The sequence below is a fragment of the Mytilus galloprovincialis genome, chromosome 9 (genome assembly GCF_965363235.1).
Source record: "Mytilus galloprovincialis chromosome 9, xbMytGall1.hap1.1, whole genome shotgun sequence".
NCBI lineage: Eukaryota > Metazoa > Mollusca > Bivalvia > Mytilida > Mytilidae > Mytilus > Mytilus galloprovincialis.
This window is the reverse complement of record NC_134846.1, coordinates 87,312,942-87,327,082: the sequence shown is the minus strand read 5'-3', so window position 1 is coordinate 87,327,082 and position 14,141 is coordinate 87,312,942. Positions and strand designations below refer to the sequence as shown.

The 14,141-nt window shown below is 33.5% G+C and overlaps 1 protein-coding gene across 3 annotated transcripts in view; it reads left to right on the top strand.

Annotated features, from left to right (window-relative positions):
• The window catches only part of LOC143046267 (uncharacterized), a 172,443-nt gene that overhangs the window by 130,170 nt on the left and 28,132 nt on the right, over nt 1-14,141 (top strand). The window contains exon 1 of one of the 3 annotated variants that reach the window (XM_076219344.1): nt 4,486-13,945. The exons of the other annotated variants lie outside the window; for them this stretch is intronic. Coding sequence (XP_076075459.1) covers nt 5,074-13,945 — 8,872 coding nt within the window. The 5' untranslated portion in view covers nt 4,486-5,073. Of the gene's footprint in view, nt 1-4,485; nt 13,946-14,141 lie in introns of those variants that run through there. 3 annotated transcript variants of the gene reach the window in all.

The following is a 14,141-nucleotide window of genomic DNA, read 5'->3' as shown; positions in this document are numbered from 1 at the left end:
GTTTTTTTTGTTGCTTTAAATAAAATGATTGGTATTGTAATACACAATTTACAATAAATCTGGGCGTAATATTCATTTAACGCAATATAAATCCACATGCATAAAAGATTAATTTAATTATAGATATTAAAAAAAAGGATTGACTGTCTGTTTTCTAACTAGAGTTCAATTTAAAATAGTTCTGTTTATTTCCTATAAAGCTGATACTTCAGTACCCCCTGATATAACCATTACAGAAGACAACACTATCCCCCCAGAGGAAGGATCAGATGTCCTCGCTTATTTTGGTATCAAAAATCCAGGTCAGATTTTGTTGCAATATAAAACTAACATTTGGTATTTCTTTAGATTTTGATACAGACAATAGTTATCTGCACCTTGACAAACACGTGTTGATTTGTTTTATCACGAAAACACAATGCTTTTTTCTTCTAACAATTGCATTTATTTATTGTTTCCTGACAAGTTATAATATACCATTTATTCCCTGACAAATTAAAATTTGAATCATTAGTAATTTGGGAGAATTACATCGAAAAAATTATTTTGAGATCTGGTTGATTTTCAATGAACTATGTTCATGAGACATCTACCAAACAATAAATGTTTAAGATAAGAAATAAGTATATCATGTGACTGTAACTGATGGAGAAAGTCTCACGGATGAGATGGTAGAAAAAAGGGGAAAATAAAAACATTTCTAATCTTGCAGCCCAACCTTCCACAATAAGAAAGATAACATTAGCATTTCAGACCAAAACATTTAGTAGCCTAGGGTAATAGCACTCTGTAACAATCATATTAAATGGTTTAGTATAGTATAGTTATGTTATTTATATTTGATCGAAGATCCATTTTATAGGAAAGGAATATTAACAATAGGAATTTAGATTAATTCCTTTTCATCAAAAAAAAAATTAGATATTTGAAACAGTAGTAATGGAATTTAGATTTGCAAAGGATTAATAATCTTTTCTATAGTTACAAGTAGAAAAAAAAAACACTTTAAAAAAGGAAAAAGTCAAATTTTGTCTGTAGAAAAATTATAGAGAATACCATGGCTAGTTTTTGTCTTGCCTTGACGGAGTCAAAAAGCGAGACATAGGTATGCTGTTTCTTGCGTCATCGGTAGTTTATGGGGAACCACAAGTGGTAGGTCAATCATATTTGGTATGCAGTTGTATAAGCATTGACACACCTCATTTCCATGGAGATTATTTGGCCCTGCCCCCTCAGTCATGGTCTATTAACTTCAAAACGTTTGCTTATTTTACATGTATTAGTTTGTTATTAGGTCAGTTTATGGGGAACCACAAGCGGTAGGTCAATCATATTTGGTATGCAGTTGTATAAGCATTGACACACCTCATTTCCATGGAGATTATTTGGCCCTGCCCCCTCAGTCATGGTCTATTAACTTCAAAACGTTTGCTTATTTTACATGTATTAGTTTGTTATTAGGTCAGTTTATGGTGAACCACAAGCGGTAGGTCAATCATATTTGGTATGCAGTTGTATAAGCATTGACACACCTCATTTCCATGGAGATTATTTGGCCCTGCCCCCTCAGTCATGGTCTATTAACTTCAAAACGTTTGCTTATTTTACATGTATTAGTTTGTTATTAGGTCAGTTTATGGGGAACCACAAGTGGTAGGTCAATGATATTTGGTATGTAGTTGTGTAAGCATCGGCTTATCTCATTTCCATGGAGATAATTTTGCTCTGCCCCCTTAGTCATGGTCTATTGACTTTGAAATTTTTTCTGAGTTATCTTGTATTAGTTTGTGATTAGGTCAATTCAAGGGGAACCATTAGTGGTAGGCCAATGTTAATTGGTATTCAGTTGTATAAGCTTTGGCACATCTCATTTCCATGGAGAATATTTGACCTCACCCCTCAGTCACAGTCTAATGACTTTGAAACTTATCTTAGTTTACATGTATTAGTTTATGATTAGATCAGTTTAAGATGAACTGCTAATGTTAAGTCAATGATATTTGGTATGCAAATTTATTGGCATTTGCAAGTATCGTTTCCATGGAGATTATATAGCCCCACCCCCTCTTATTGACTTTGAAACCTTTCTATAGTTTACTAGTTAATGTTTGTATTTAGATTTGGGAACGACTTATTATAATTCAATGGTCATGATGGTATTTGGTATGCAGTTGTATAAGCATTGGCACATCTCATTTTCATGGAGATTGTTTAGCCATGTTACTCAGTCATGGTTCATTGATTTTGAATATTTTCATAAATTGTGTAAGATGTTAAAGTATTGCTATTTTGATTTCAACATTTGCATAATCAAAATTACAAAAAGGCGAGACATATCTGAGTGATAACAGTTTATTATATGAAGAATGAAGTTTTGCTGTGAGAGATTTGAAGATTTAGAATCATGCAGTTGGTTATATGTCTGCTGCATCTGAAAATTGAGAAACAGTTGCCTGTTTTAAAATTGTTTGATGTCTGCTGCATTTGAGATTGAAAATGACTGGTTGTGGTGAACATTGTTTGTTTGCTGTATAAATGGTATTTTGAGTTCTCATTAGAATAAAACTTCATATGTGTTGACAGGATAAATGTTTTTTTTAAGTTTTAAAGAAACAGTTTGACAGATTTTACAACAAAATTGAATTAAATATTCTTCAACTTGTGAAGAATACAGTTTTACATATGAAGATGCTTCCACAAAGGCTGGAGTCTAAAATTTTGAGGGTTATTTTTTTTATTATCATTTCTTTTTTTGTACCTGAATGAGGAGGAAGATTACTTTGTTGGAGCAGTTGACAAATTCTGCTACACTGATGTAATAGACCATTTTTATATGACCGACTTTTGACTCCGACATTTACATTTTTTCGACAGGGTACCACAGTGGTAGGACATTCTGGTACCATTAGTTAAGTTAGTGTAACGTAAAGAAGTAAAATCAAACTTTTAAACTGTACAATTTTGGGGGATAATTAACTGCTTCATATTTTCTTTACACGACCTAATCATTGGAAAACAGTAAACTTACCCCTCACATTACATCGATTATATGTTGGATTTTACTTATTTTGGTTGCTCTTACTTGACAGAGTACCAGGATGCCTTACCACAGAAAAGGTAACCTGTTGAAAAATTATATAATCCAGAAACCTAATCGAATGTAACTAACATGAAAATAGTCTACTCTCAGGGAATCTCCTGTTTAAAAATATCATCTTTGGATGACATTGTAAGATATAGTATAGACAATTGAGAACAATGGACAAATTTCACAGTATAAGATAAAATTATTTCTGAAACAAGAAGTAGTACTGACTTTGTTGATATATATGTATAAATACATTTTATATTTTATTTTTGTTTGCATGGTAAATGATTTTTTGTGTATTTTCTTTTAATTAACTACATTTGTATTAATGAATTTATATACAGGAATGATTTCAGGAAGGGCACAGGTTGATGACAACAAAAGGCTTTCGTTCATATTTTTTGTGTATAACACAGATAGTCTTGTATAACAGATTTTTAGTCAAGACAAATTAATTAGTTGGTCTTTACACTTTGAGGATAGCAATAACATATTTCATTTTGGACAAGGTAGTTTTTGTTATACCCCTACTCTGAAGTCTTTTAAAAATTTGAGTCAGGAACTAATTATCAGATTTTGCTTGAATTTGTTTTGTTAAGTTTCCAGTGTATAGTTTTATTCACATTTTCTCTCTGTTTACTGTACAGTAGGAGTATCATAATAGTGAGCAATAATTCATATGGTTTCAAAAACTTTGTGTTTCATTTTTCTTTTATAAATTTTTTAACTGAAATTTGTCAGATAACCACATTAAAAATAGACAGTAGGCTGTGTTTCTTGTTTTTCCGAATAGAATTTCAATTTCAAATATAATTAAACAAAAATTAGGAGTGAGCAAGTCACAAGAACAACTAATTAGTTTAAAATTATTTTTCAAATTCATCTGGTATTTTTTGTTAATATGTTATGGTGGTCCTGATTCATACAATTTATTGATTGAACATATTCACATGGTCAAAATACAGGAATATATCCTAAACAAGACAGGAATGCAATTCATCAGTGAATGTGTAAATGATGAACATGACCATATTTAGTGATTTTATCACATTGTTTCAACTGCAAATACAGGATATTTTTTTACATGATTTAAAAATCCTTATAAAAGGTTTTTTGTTTGGTTCAAATTCAATCATTTTTTTTATTGTTTTAAAAGAAAGCAAAGCTTATAAGTGGAGATAACCCAGATAATATAATCTTAAAAGGATTGAACAATACCTTTTTTTCTTTTTTATTGTTTTAAGAAAAAAAAAGTAGTAAACCCATTTTAATTTATGAAAAATATTTGTTTGATTTGAGTATTGTAAAAACTTGCTACTTTAAGTAGCAATGAACTCAAATAAAAAGTTGAGTTGATAAATAAAAAGAAGGTAAAAAATTTTGTAACATCAATTTTACATTTATTTGGTAATTAGTTTATCTTGTCTATATGATTGATTATTTGTTAATTGAATGTAATAAGTGTTTAATTCACCAGATGAACGTGTCTGTAGAGGCATGTAAACATATATTACAGCTATGAGGACTGGTATTCAATTCTTTTAAAATTTATTTGAAATGGTTTTTTTAGTAAGCTGGATTGGTTATGAATTTCACTCATAGCTGTAATATATATCTTCAATTTGTTTTAACTAATACATTAACTTTATTTCCAGAGGTTAGGACGTTAGATTTGAAATCAGAAAAAAAAAATATTTTAAAAAGAAATTTGGGATAAATAGTTTCATTCCAGGGATCTGACTTGATTTTTTTATTATTCAAAATTTTAACAATTTTTTTTTAACTATTGGTGGGTATTGTGTTAACTTCTAAGATAAAATGATATTTTCATTGATAAATATGTCCATACTTACACATACTAACAGATTTGCCCTTTTTCTTTCTAATTCTTTTAATGCCTTCCTTTGGATTTGATTGGATAATCAGAACGTACTATTCATGAGCTGACCCCAGAGCAGGCAAAATCAGTTTCTCAGATTATAGATATGTTTGAGAAAGATAAAGTGGCATATGGGGATAAAAAATATATTCTACCTGATAAAACTGTTTCTAGGGAAATCGTTTCGGAAGAGTCTTTCGATAAATTGGAGTCAAGTACAAATCAAGGGGTACTAGAAAAAGAACATGAAGTCAGGGAAACAGAAGACAAAGAAATTGATTACTATGAAGAAATGGATGAAAATGCAATGAACAAATCTGATATTATGACTCGTAGTAAATTAGAAGAATTTTTATCAGAATCACCAAAAGTTAAAAGAATGATTGAAATGTATGAAGAGGCAAAAAATCGATCATTTGATGAAGAAACAACCTCCTCGAGGAGTTCAATTGACAAATCTGATTCTATAGATAAAGAGGAGAAAATTGTGTTGCCTAAAAAAGTTGGATTTGTTTTGGATACTGAGCAAGAAACTCAAGTGCCAGTAGAAAGGCCTTGTGATGTTGAAATTAAGGAGACCGTGGTAACTACTCAAGTGCCACTAGAAAGGCCTTGTGATGTTGAAATTAAGGAGACCGTGGTAACTACTCAAGTGCCACTAGAAAGGCCTTGTGATGTTGAAATTAAGGAGACCGTGGTAACTACTCAAGTGCCAGTAGAAAGGCCTTGTGATGTTGAAATTAAGGAGACCGTGGTAACTACTCAAGTGCCAGTAGAAAGGCCTTGTGATGTTGAAATTAAGGAGACCGTGGTAACTACTCAAGTGCCAGTAGAAAGGCCTTGTGATGTTGAAATTAAGGAGACCGTGGTAACTACTCAAGAGCCAGTAGAAAGGCCTTGTGATGTTGAAATTAAGGAGACCGTGGTAACTACTCAAGTGCCAGTAGAAAGGCCTTGTGATGTTGAGACCGTGGTAAGTACTGAAGAACAGAGATCTCCTCTTGTATTAGAGAGTATAAGCCCTGTCGTACATATCGTTGAAGACATTGAATCTTGTGTTGAAAAATTAGAACAAGTATTGTCAAAGGAACGAGATGAAATTGATGAAGATGAGGATTGGGAAATATTGGAAAAGCCGGAAGAAGAGGATGAGGTGGTGCCATATAAACTTCCATCTCCTCAGGTCGCTACTGCTAAAGGAATAGATTATTCAGATGACTACATTCATGAGGAGGAAACATCCACTTGTTTCACAAAAGTTACCACAAGAGAGGTAATTACTATTGAGGAGAAAATACCTCACAGACATGAAATAGACACATCAGAAGGAGTGGCATCAACTGACATTGTGGAAAAACAGACTTTTGTTATTCAGTCTGAGCAGCCATTAGAAGTAGTCAAAGATGATTTGAAAAAGGTGGTAGTTGGTGCTGAAAAAGAACCTTATATATCCTCAGATGATGAGGCTACAACAGAGGAAATAGCTGGGTCTAATGAAAGTGAAATAGATAGTCCACCAGAATTCTCACAAGATGTTGTTAAAACTGAAATTGATAAAACTTACATGGAACTTAAGCTCAAATCTTTACCTGATGATAGAGTACAGGAAGAAACTGAACAAACAGCTGATAAACCTTTACCTGATTATAAAATAGGGGTAGAACCTGAAAAATCAACCGATGAACCTTTACCTAAGGAGGCATTGCTTCAGGAAGAGGTTGAAGATGACATTGATCAGGAAAGCACAAGTTCACATGATTATGAGGAATATAAAATACCAAAATATGAATATGACCAAGAAATTAAAGAAAAACAACTCTTTGGTCAAGAAATGTTTGGAGAGCGTAGGAAATCTGAGCCTGAAGAACAAGAACTTCTTACACCAAAAGAGGAGTCAAGAATGATTGAGTCAAAGGAAGATGTGAGTTTAGTAGAATCTAAAGGTGAATCCACTTTCAATGAATCCATGTCATCAGAGTTTGTGTTAGTGGATTCTGAAAACAAGGAAGTGAGAATGATAGATTCTACAGATGAGATGGACGATATAAAGGATGAAATGGTGATTTCTCTAGACTCGACAGAAGATCTTGATACAAAACCAGAAGACATATATTCTGATGAATCCTCTACTCCAGAGCCAATAGCTCAATCAGAATTAGAACAAGAATTCGCTGAAAGAGACTCAGAGCAAATAGCTCAACCAAAATTAGAACAAGCATTCGCAGAAAGAGACTCAGATCCAATAGCTCAATCAGAATTGGAACAAGACTTCACAGAAAGAGACTCAAAGCCAATAGCTCAATCAGAATTGGAACAAGAATTCGCAGAAAGAGACTCTGAGCAAATAGCTCAATCACAATTAGAACAAGAATTCACAGAAAGAGACTCAGAGCCAATAGCTCAATCTCAATTAGAACAAGAATTTGCAGAAAGAGACTCAGAGCCAATAGCTCAATCAGAATTAGAACAAGAATACACAGAAAGAGACTCAGAGCCAATAGCTCAATCTCAATTAGAACACAAATTTGCAGAAAGAGATGCAGAGCCAATAGCTCAATCTCAATTAGAACAAGAATTCACAGAAAGAGATGCAGAGCCAATAGCTCAATCTCAATTAGAACAAGAATTCACAGAAAGAGACTCAGAAACAATAGCTAAATCTCAATTGAAACAAGAATTCATAGAGAGAGACTCAGAACCAATAGCTCAATCTAAATCAGAACAAGAATCCATAGAAAGAGACGAAGAGCCTATAGCTCAATCTCAATTAGAACAAAAATTTGAAGAAAGAGATGCAGAGCCAAAAGCTCAGTCTCAATTAGAACAAGAATTCACAGAAAGAGTCAAAGAGCCAATAGCTCAATCTCAATTAGAACAAGAATTCACAGAAAGAGACGCAGAGCCAATAGCTCAATCTCAATTAGAACAAGAATTCACAGAAAGAGATGCAGAGCCAATAGCTAAATCTCAATTAGAACAAGAATTCACAGAAAAAGATTCAGAGCCAATAGATCAATCTCAATTAGAACAAGAATTTGCAGAAAGAGATGCAGAGCCAAAAGCTCAATCTCAATTAGAACAAGAATTTGCAGAAAGAGACTCAGAGCCAATAGCTCAATCAGAATTAGAACAAGAATACACAGAAAGAGACTCAGAGCCAATAGCTCAATCAAAATTAGAACAAGAATTCACAGAAAGTGACTTAGAAACAATAGCTAAATCTCAATTAGAACAAGAATTCACAGAAAAAGATTCAGAGCTAATAGCTCAATCTCAATTAGAACAAGGTTTCACAGAAATAGACTCAGAAAAAGTTGATTTATTAGTATCTGAGGGTAAAATTGATGATTCAGAACCTGACGAACTAAAAAGTGAGAAACATGTACCAGTTACTATAGAAATATCTGATGCAGCTGAGTTTGAGGCATTTGAAGAACAGGAGAAACATGTTCCAGTTACCATAGAAATATCTGATACAGCTGAGTTTGAGGCTTTGGAAGAAAAGGTGGAACATGTTCCAGTAACAATCGAAATATCTGATACAGATGAGTTTGAGGCTTTAGAAGAACAAGTTGAACATGTTCCAGTTACTGAAGAAATGTCTGATACAGCTGAGTTTGAGGAACTGAAGGAACAGTTAGATCATGTTTCTGTTACTGAAGAAATGTCTGATACAGCTGAGTTTGAGGCTTTAGAGGAACAGTTGGAACATGCACCAGTTACTGAAGAAATGTCTGATACAGCTGAGTTTGAGGAATTGGAGGAACGGCTAGAACGTGTTTCAGTTACTGAAGAACTGTCTGATACCAATGAGTTTGAGGCTTTAGAAGAACAAGTTGAACATGTGCCATTTACTAAAGGAATGTCTGATACAGCTGAGTTTGAGGCATTAGAAGAACAAGTTGAACAAGAATATGGAGTTGATGTTATAGATCATGGACATGAATCAGATCATGAGGTTCAGTTGGAGGAGCTAGTTAAACAAGAAACTACATATGATATAGAAATATTAGATCCTGTTCAAAAACCTGTCACGACTACTGAATATGAAAATGAGGTTGATTTTGAAATTAAAGATCAAACCCATGAAATTCACGAACATGAAGATGAACAAGTTCTAGAACTGGAAGAAACAGAAGAACTTGAAACTAAAGAACAATTTGAGAAAGAACCTATGAAACCTGAAGTTCTTGAACCAGAATTAGACACTGAAACTGGACCTGAACTAATAGATGTAATTGACATTGAAATTAGAGAACAACTTGAGCAGAAAACAATAGATGAAGAAGTATCTGAGGCTAGCGAACATGAAAATGAACCAGTTCAACTTCTGGTGACTGAACTGCTTGAAGATACTACTGAGACAAGTGAAAAAATTGAGAAAGAATCAATGAAACAAGAAATAACAGCAGAACAGCCCGAAATAATTGAAAAGCCACAAGAGGCAACAAAACTTGAAACTAGAGACCAAACCATAATAGAAACTGTAACGCAAGAAGAATTCGAAACTGAAGAAAAAATAAAAACTGATAAAGTTTTGGTTGATGAAGAACTAGATGCTAAGCATAAAAAAATTACTGCAACAGAAATGCTTGAAGACTCTGTACAATTTGAAACTCATGAACAAATTGATAAAGAACAAATATCACCTGAAGGTCTTGAACCTGAACAAGAAACAACATTAGAACAATTAAGAGAAACTGAAAAACCAACAGATACAATCCAATTTGAAACAAGAGAACAAATCAGGAGAGAAATCCCTAGCAAAGAAGCTCTTGAGGCTGAAGAACAAGAATCTGAACGAGAGACTGAAAAACCAACTGATACAATTGAATATGAGACCAGAGAACAAATACATAAAAAAATAACTGATGTTGAAACACAGCCAGCTGCACAGGCCTTGTTTGAAGCTGAACTGGAAGAAATACTTGAGATTGAAAAGACCATAGACATTGCTGAAATTCAACCTGAAAAATCAGTTGACAAAGGACATATTACACTTGAACAAGAATTTGAAATTGAAGAAGAATTTGAGGTTGAACAGGAATTACAATCTGATCAACTACAAGAAACAGAAAAACCCCAAGATCAGTTTGAGTATGAAGAAAGGGAACAGATAGCCAAAAAATCTGTGGATGAAAATCAAGCAGAAATGGAGAAAGAACATCAGACAGAACAAGTAGACCTTGTGGATGAACATCAAGAAAAACAGATAAATATCGAAGAAGAATACCAAGCAGAACAAGTAGAGATTGAGGAAAAATACCAAACAGAACAATTAAAAATTGAGAAAGAATATCAAGAAGAACAAATTGATATTAAAGAAGAATATCAAGCAAATCAAGTAGACAACAAAGAAGAATATCAGACAGAACAAGTAGACATTGAAGAAGAATATCAGGCAAAACTTGAAGACAATGCTGAAAAACCTGAAAAATATAATGCATATGATTCCTTTAAGACTGAAATACATAAAGGTACAGAGTTACAAGAGCTTGAACAACCAGAAAAATATAATGCATATGATTCCTTTAAGACTGAAATACATGAAGGTACAGAGTTACAAGAGCTTGAACAACAAAGAGAGGAAACTTTAAATACATTGGATGAACAGGATAATTCAGACCAAGTTATCAGTATCGTTGAACAGGAAGTTGTGTATGTCCAAGAAAAAAATGAAATGATTGATCTTTATGATAAAAATGTTGAGGATAACTTGCAAGATCAAGATATAGAAAAACAAGAGATCCATACTGTTGTTCAAGAGGAACCATTTAAACTAGAATTAATAACTGATCTTGATACAGAGATTGTAGAAACCGTAGAACCCTGTCATCCACGTGAAATACATGTAGTGGCTCAAGATATTCCCATCTTACTTGAAAAAACTGAAGACTTAGCTGAACAATCTGATGTAAGTAAAACAGAAGTAATATCTGATCAGAAAGAAATTTATGCTGTCACACATCAAACTGCCTATGATACTACAGAAAGTATTGTTCCAACTTATGAACAAGGAACAGTAACAGAGGTTAAAGATGAAAAACCTTTAGTTACAAAGGAACAAACATACGAAGTCAGTGAAATCATTGAGGATTATTATCCTGGTCAAGGCATACAACAAATTCATCAAATGAAACCAGAAGAAAAAATTCAAGTGAAAACAGATGAGTTGTACACGTTAACACAGGAAGAGACAGTTTTCACTGAAGTTGCTGAGGATATTAGCCCCCAACATGAAGAAAGAGTTGTTCGGCCACAGAATGAACAAACTATAATGGAGGATACTATTCAAGATATTGAACTACATACAACTGAGAATGAAGAAATGTTATTTACTGAAAAAGCAGAAGATTTATTTACTGAAGTTGAAACAGTTGTGAATACTGAACAGACTTCATCAGATTTGAAAGAAATTTACACAACTAGTGAAGAGGAAACAGTTTTTACTGAACAAGCAGAAGATTTAAGTCAAGAAGTACAACAACCTGGAACTTTACTAAAGGAAGAACAAATCATTCCTGAAGAAAAGCCCACTGAAATGCATAAAATAGCTGATATTGATTTTCAGACTGTACCTATAATAGTTTCTGAGCCAGATGAAGATAAATTAAGCCCTGAAGAAAGGGAAATATCTGCTCCATATGAAGAAACTATTGTTGTCAGCCCTGTATCAATAACTCGTATGGATAAAAAGGAATCTGATGAAATGATATTTCAGTTGGACGATGATATTGAAAGACAGAAAACTCACGAGGAAACTATACAGTTACCAACAAGGAAAACCAAGGACATTGATAAAGAGTTGTCTTCGTCATCAACTATGTCAGATGAGGATCTCGTGGAAAAACCTCATCGAATCTCCTTTTCAGATGATCATGATAGTGGACAAGTTATACAGGAAGAAGTACAGTTTACATTAGATGATATAGAGGGTGAAAAATCATCTAATATTGAACAAGTACAAAAACAAGTGTCTGAAGAAAAGGTTGACAAGACAACAAATGAAATGGTTTTTTCCACCTTATCATCTAATGCTGACCTTCAGGAAGAGATTGTTGATATTGATGAATACACACCAGAAGCTAAGCGTATAGATCAAAATTTACAGAGAGAAGCTGATGAAGAAATGTTTGGTATTCCTTATGATTTTGTCGCTAGAAGGAAAAGCAGTGGGGAACCAGAGGAGAGAGAGGAACAAGCAGAAGATACCAGTGCTCATGTAATCGATGTTATTGAACCATCTGAGAAAGTTGAAGATTTGGAAACAGAAATTCCTTCTGACTATTATGAACAAGCTGCTGGCGGAGAGGAAGAAAATAATGCCTATTCTGATGCTGTTTTGTTTGAACTTATGCAACAAGCAGGTGGAGTTGATCAGTTGAGAGATTTAATGTCAGACGACACAATTAAGATGGAACTTGACTGGGAACCACCTTCAAAAAAGTCTACGGATGAAGACCAACTTAAATTTCATACCGCTGAGAAAAAAGTGGCCTATGATGAAAAACATGATGTCTCAGAAAGGAAAGATCAGTATAAATCTGATGACATGGAAACTTGTGATATCAAAACTAAAGAATTTCATAAAACATTTTCTGCTGAAATAAGAAAAGATACTTTGGTGGAAAGTAAAACTACAACAAAATCTGTTGCCATAGGAGATAAATTGTATGAAGAAGAGGAACATCAACAGAAAACTGTCACTGATGACCATGCTGTCACTAATTTAAAATCTGAAATGTCCGAACATGAATTCCATGCTGTTAAGCCAAAAGACTCGGACATTGATATTAAAGAAACTGAAAAGAAAGAGGTTTTAGATCAAACTTTTGCGATCTCAGTGAAGAAAGACACTGATTTGTTAAAGTCTGAGAAAAAACATGATGGAGAAATAAAAGAAATCACAACAGATGAAACAGAAAAAAGTGTAAGAAAAGATACTAAAACTGTTATAGAGGAGAAAACTAACGAGGAACTAGAATACAAAGTAGATAAGGAAACTGAGGAAATAAAAATGATTCGTGATGACAGCTTTACAGATATAGTGGAGCATAAAATCGAGGAAGAAATCACAGATAAAATTAGAAAAATTGAGAAAGTAAATTCTCAAGATTCAGAAGAAACATTCATAGATAGAAAAGAAGTAAAGCAAGAAATGGACATCAGTAATACGTTGACTGACGGTATTCAATCAGATAAACATGTTCGTTTTCTGTCAGAAACAGCAGAAATTGGTCCATATGACGATGAGGAAGATACGACAGAAACTGCTGACATTTGTGAATTTGAGGATTCCGACATGTCAGAATCATATATAGATAGAATGGAAAAGTTTCTTTATTTACCTGATGATACCGATCCAACAAAAGTATACAATACTAAAACTAAACAGGAGGATTTTACGGGAGAATTTACAGGTGATTCTACTGATCGCCATGATGATGCTCAATCACCAGGATACTGTGATGAGGAAGGTGATCATCAGTCATATGGACCAACTGATACAACACCGCAGGTTGATGAGGAAGGAGTAGAAATAAAAGATTTTGATTTCTCTCGTAAATTATCAGCTGCCGAGGTTGATGAACTTGAACATGAATTAAGAATGGAACAAACAGAACTTGAGAAAATTATAAAATCAGAAACAGCAACAGAAGGAACGGACACACCACAGAGTGTGGACGACAGACCGTTGTCTCCTAGTTCATACACACTAGAAACTGACACAGACATGGAAGGGTCAAGGTCTTTTGAACCTGATGAATTAATGGATGAGAATTTTGATGTTTCACAACAAATATTCATAGAACAAAAAATACAAAGTGAGAAATCTAAATTAGAAAGACCACCCTCTCCTTCTGACTTTACTCTGATCACATCACTGGATCAAGATGCACTGACAAAACTATTGGGACTTGAAGCAAAAGATGGAAAGTTGGAATTTCCTGAGCATGACCCACCTGTGCATGATAAAGGTAGATCTAAGTTTTTTTAATTTTTTTAGTTAAAAGTTAGTAGAACAATAACAATCTTGCACCAATTTCTCAGGCATGTCAAAGTTTTTACACTGTTTGTGATGCACTGAACACACAAGTTTTGAAGAATAAATGAAAGATTATTTGTCAGATAAAAAGAAACTCACAAAAATCTTATTTTGAGCATGATCCATCT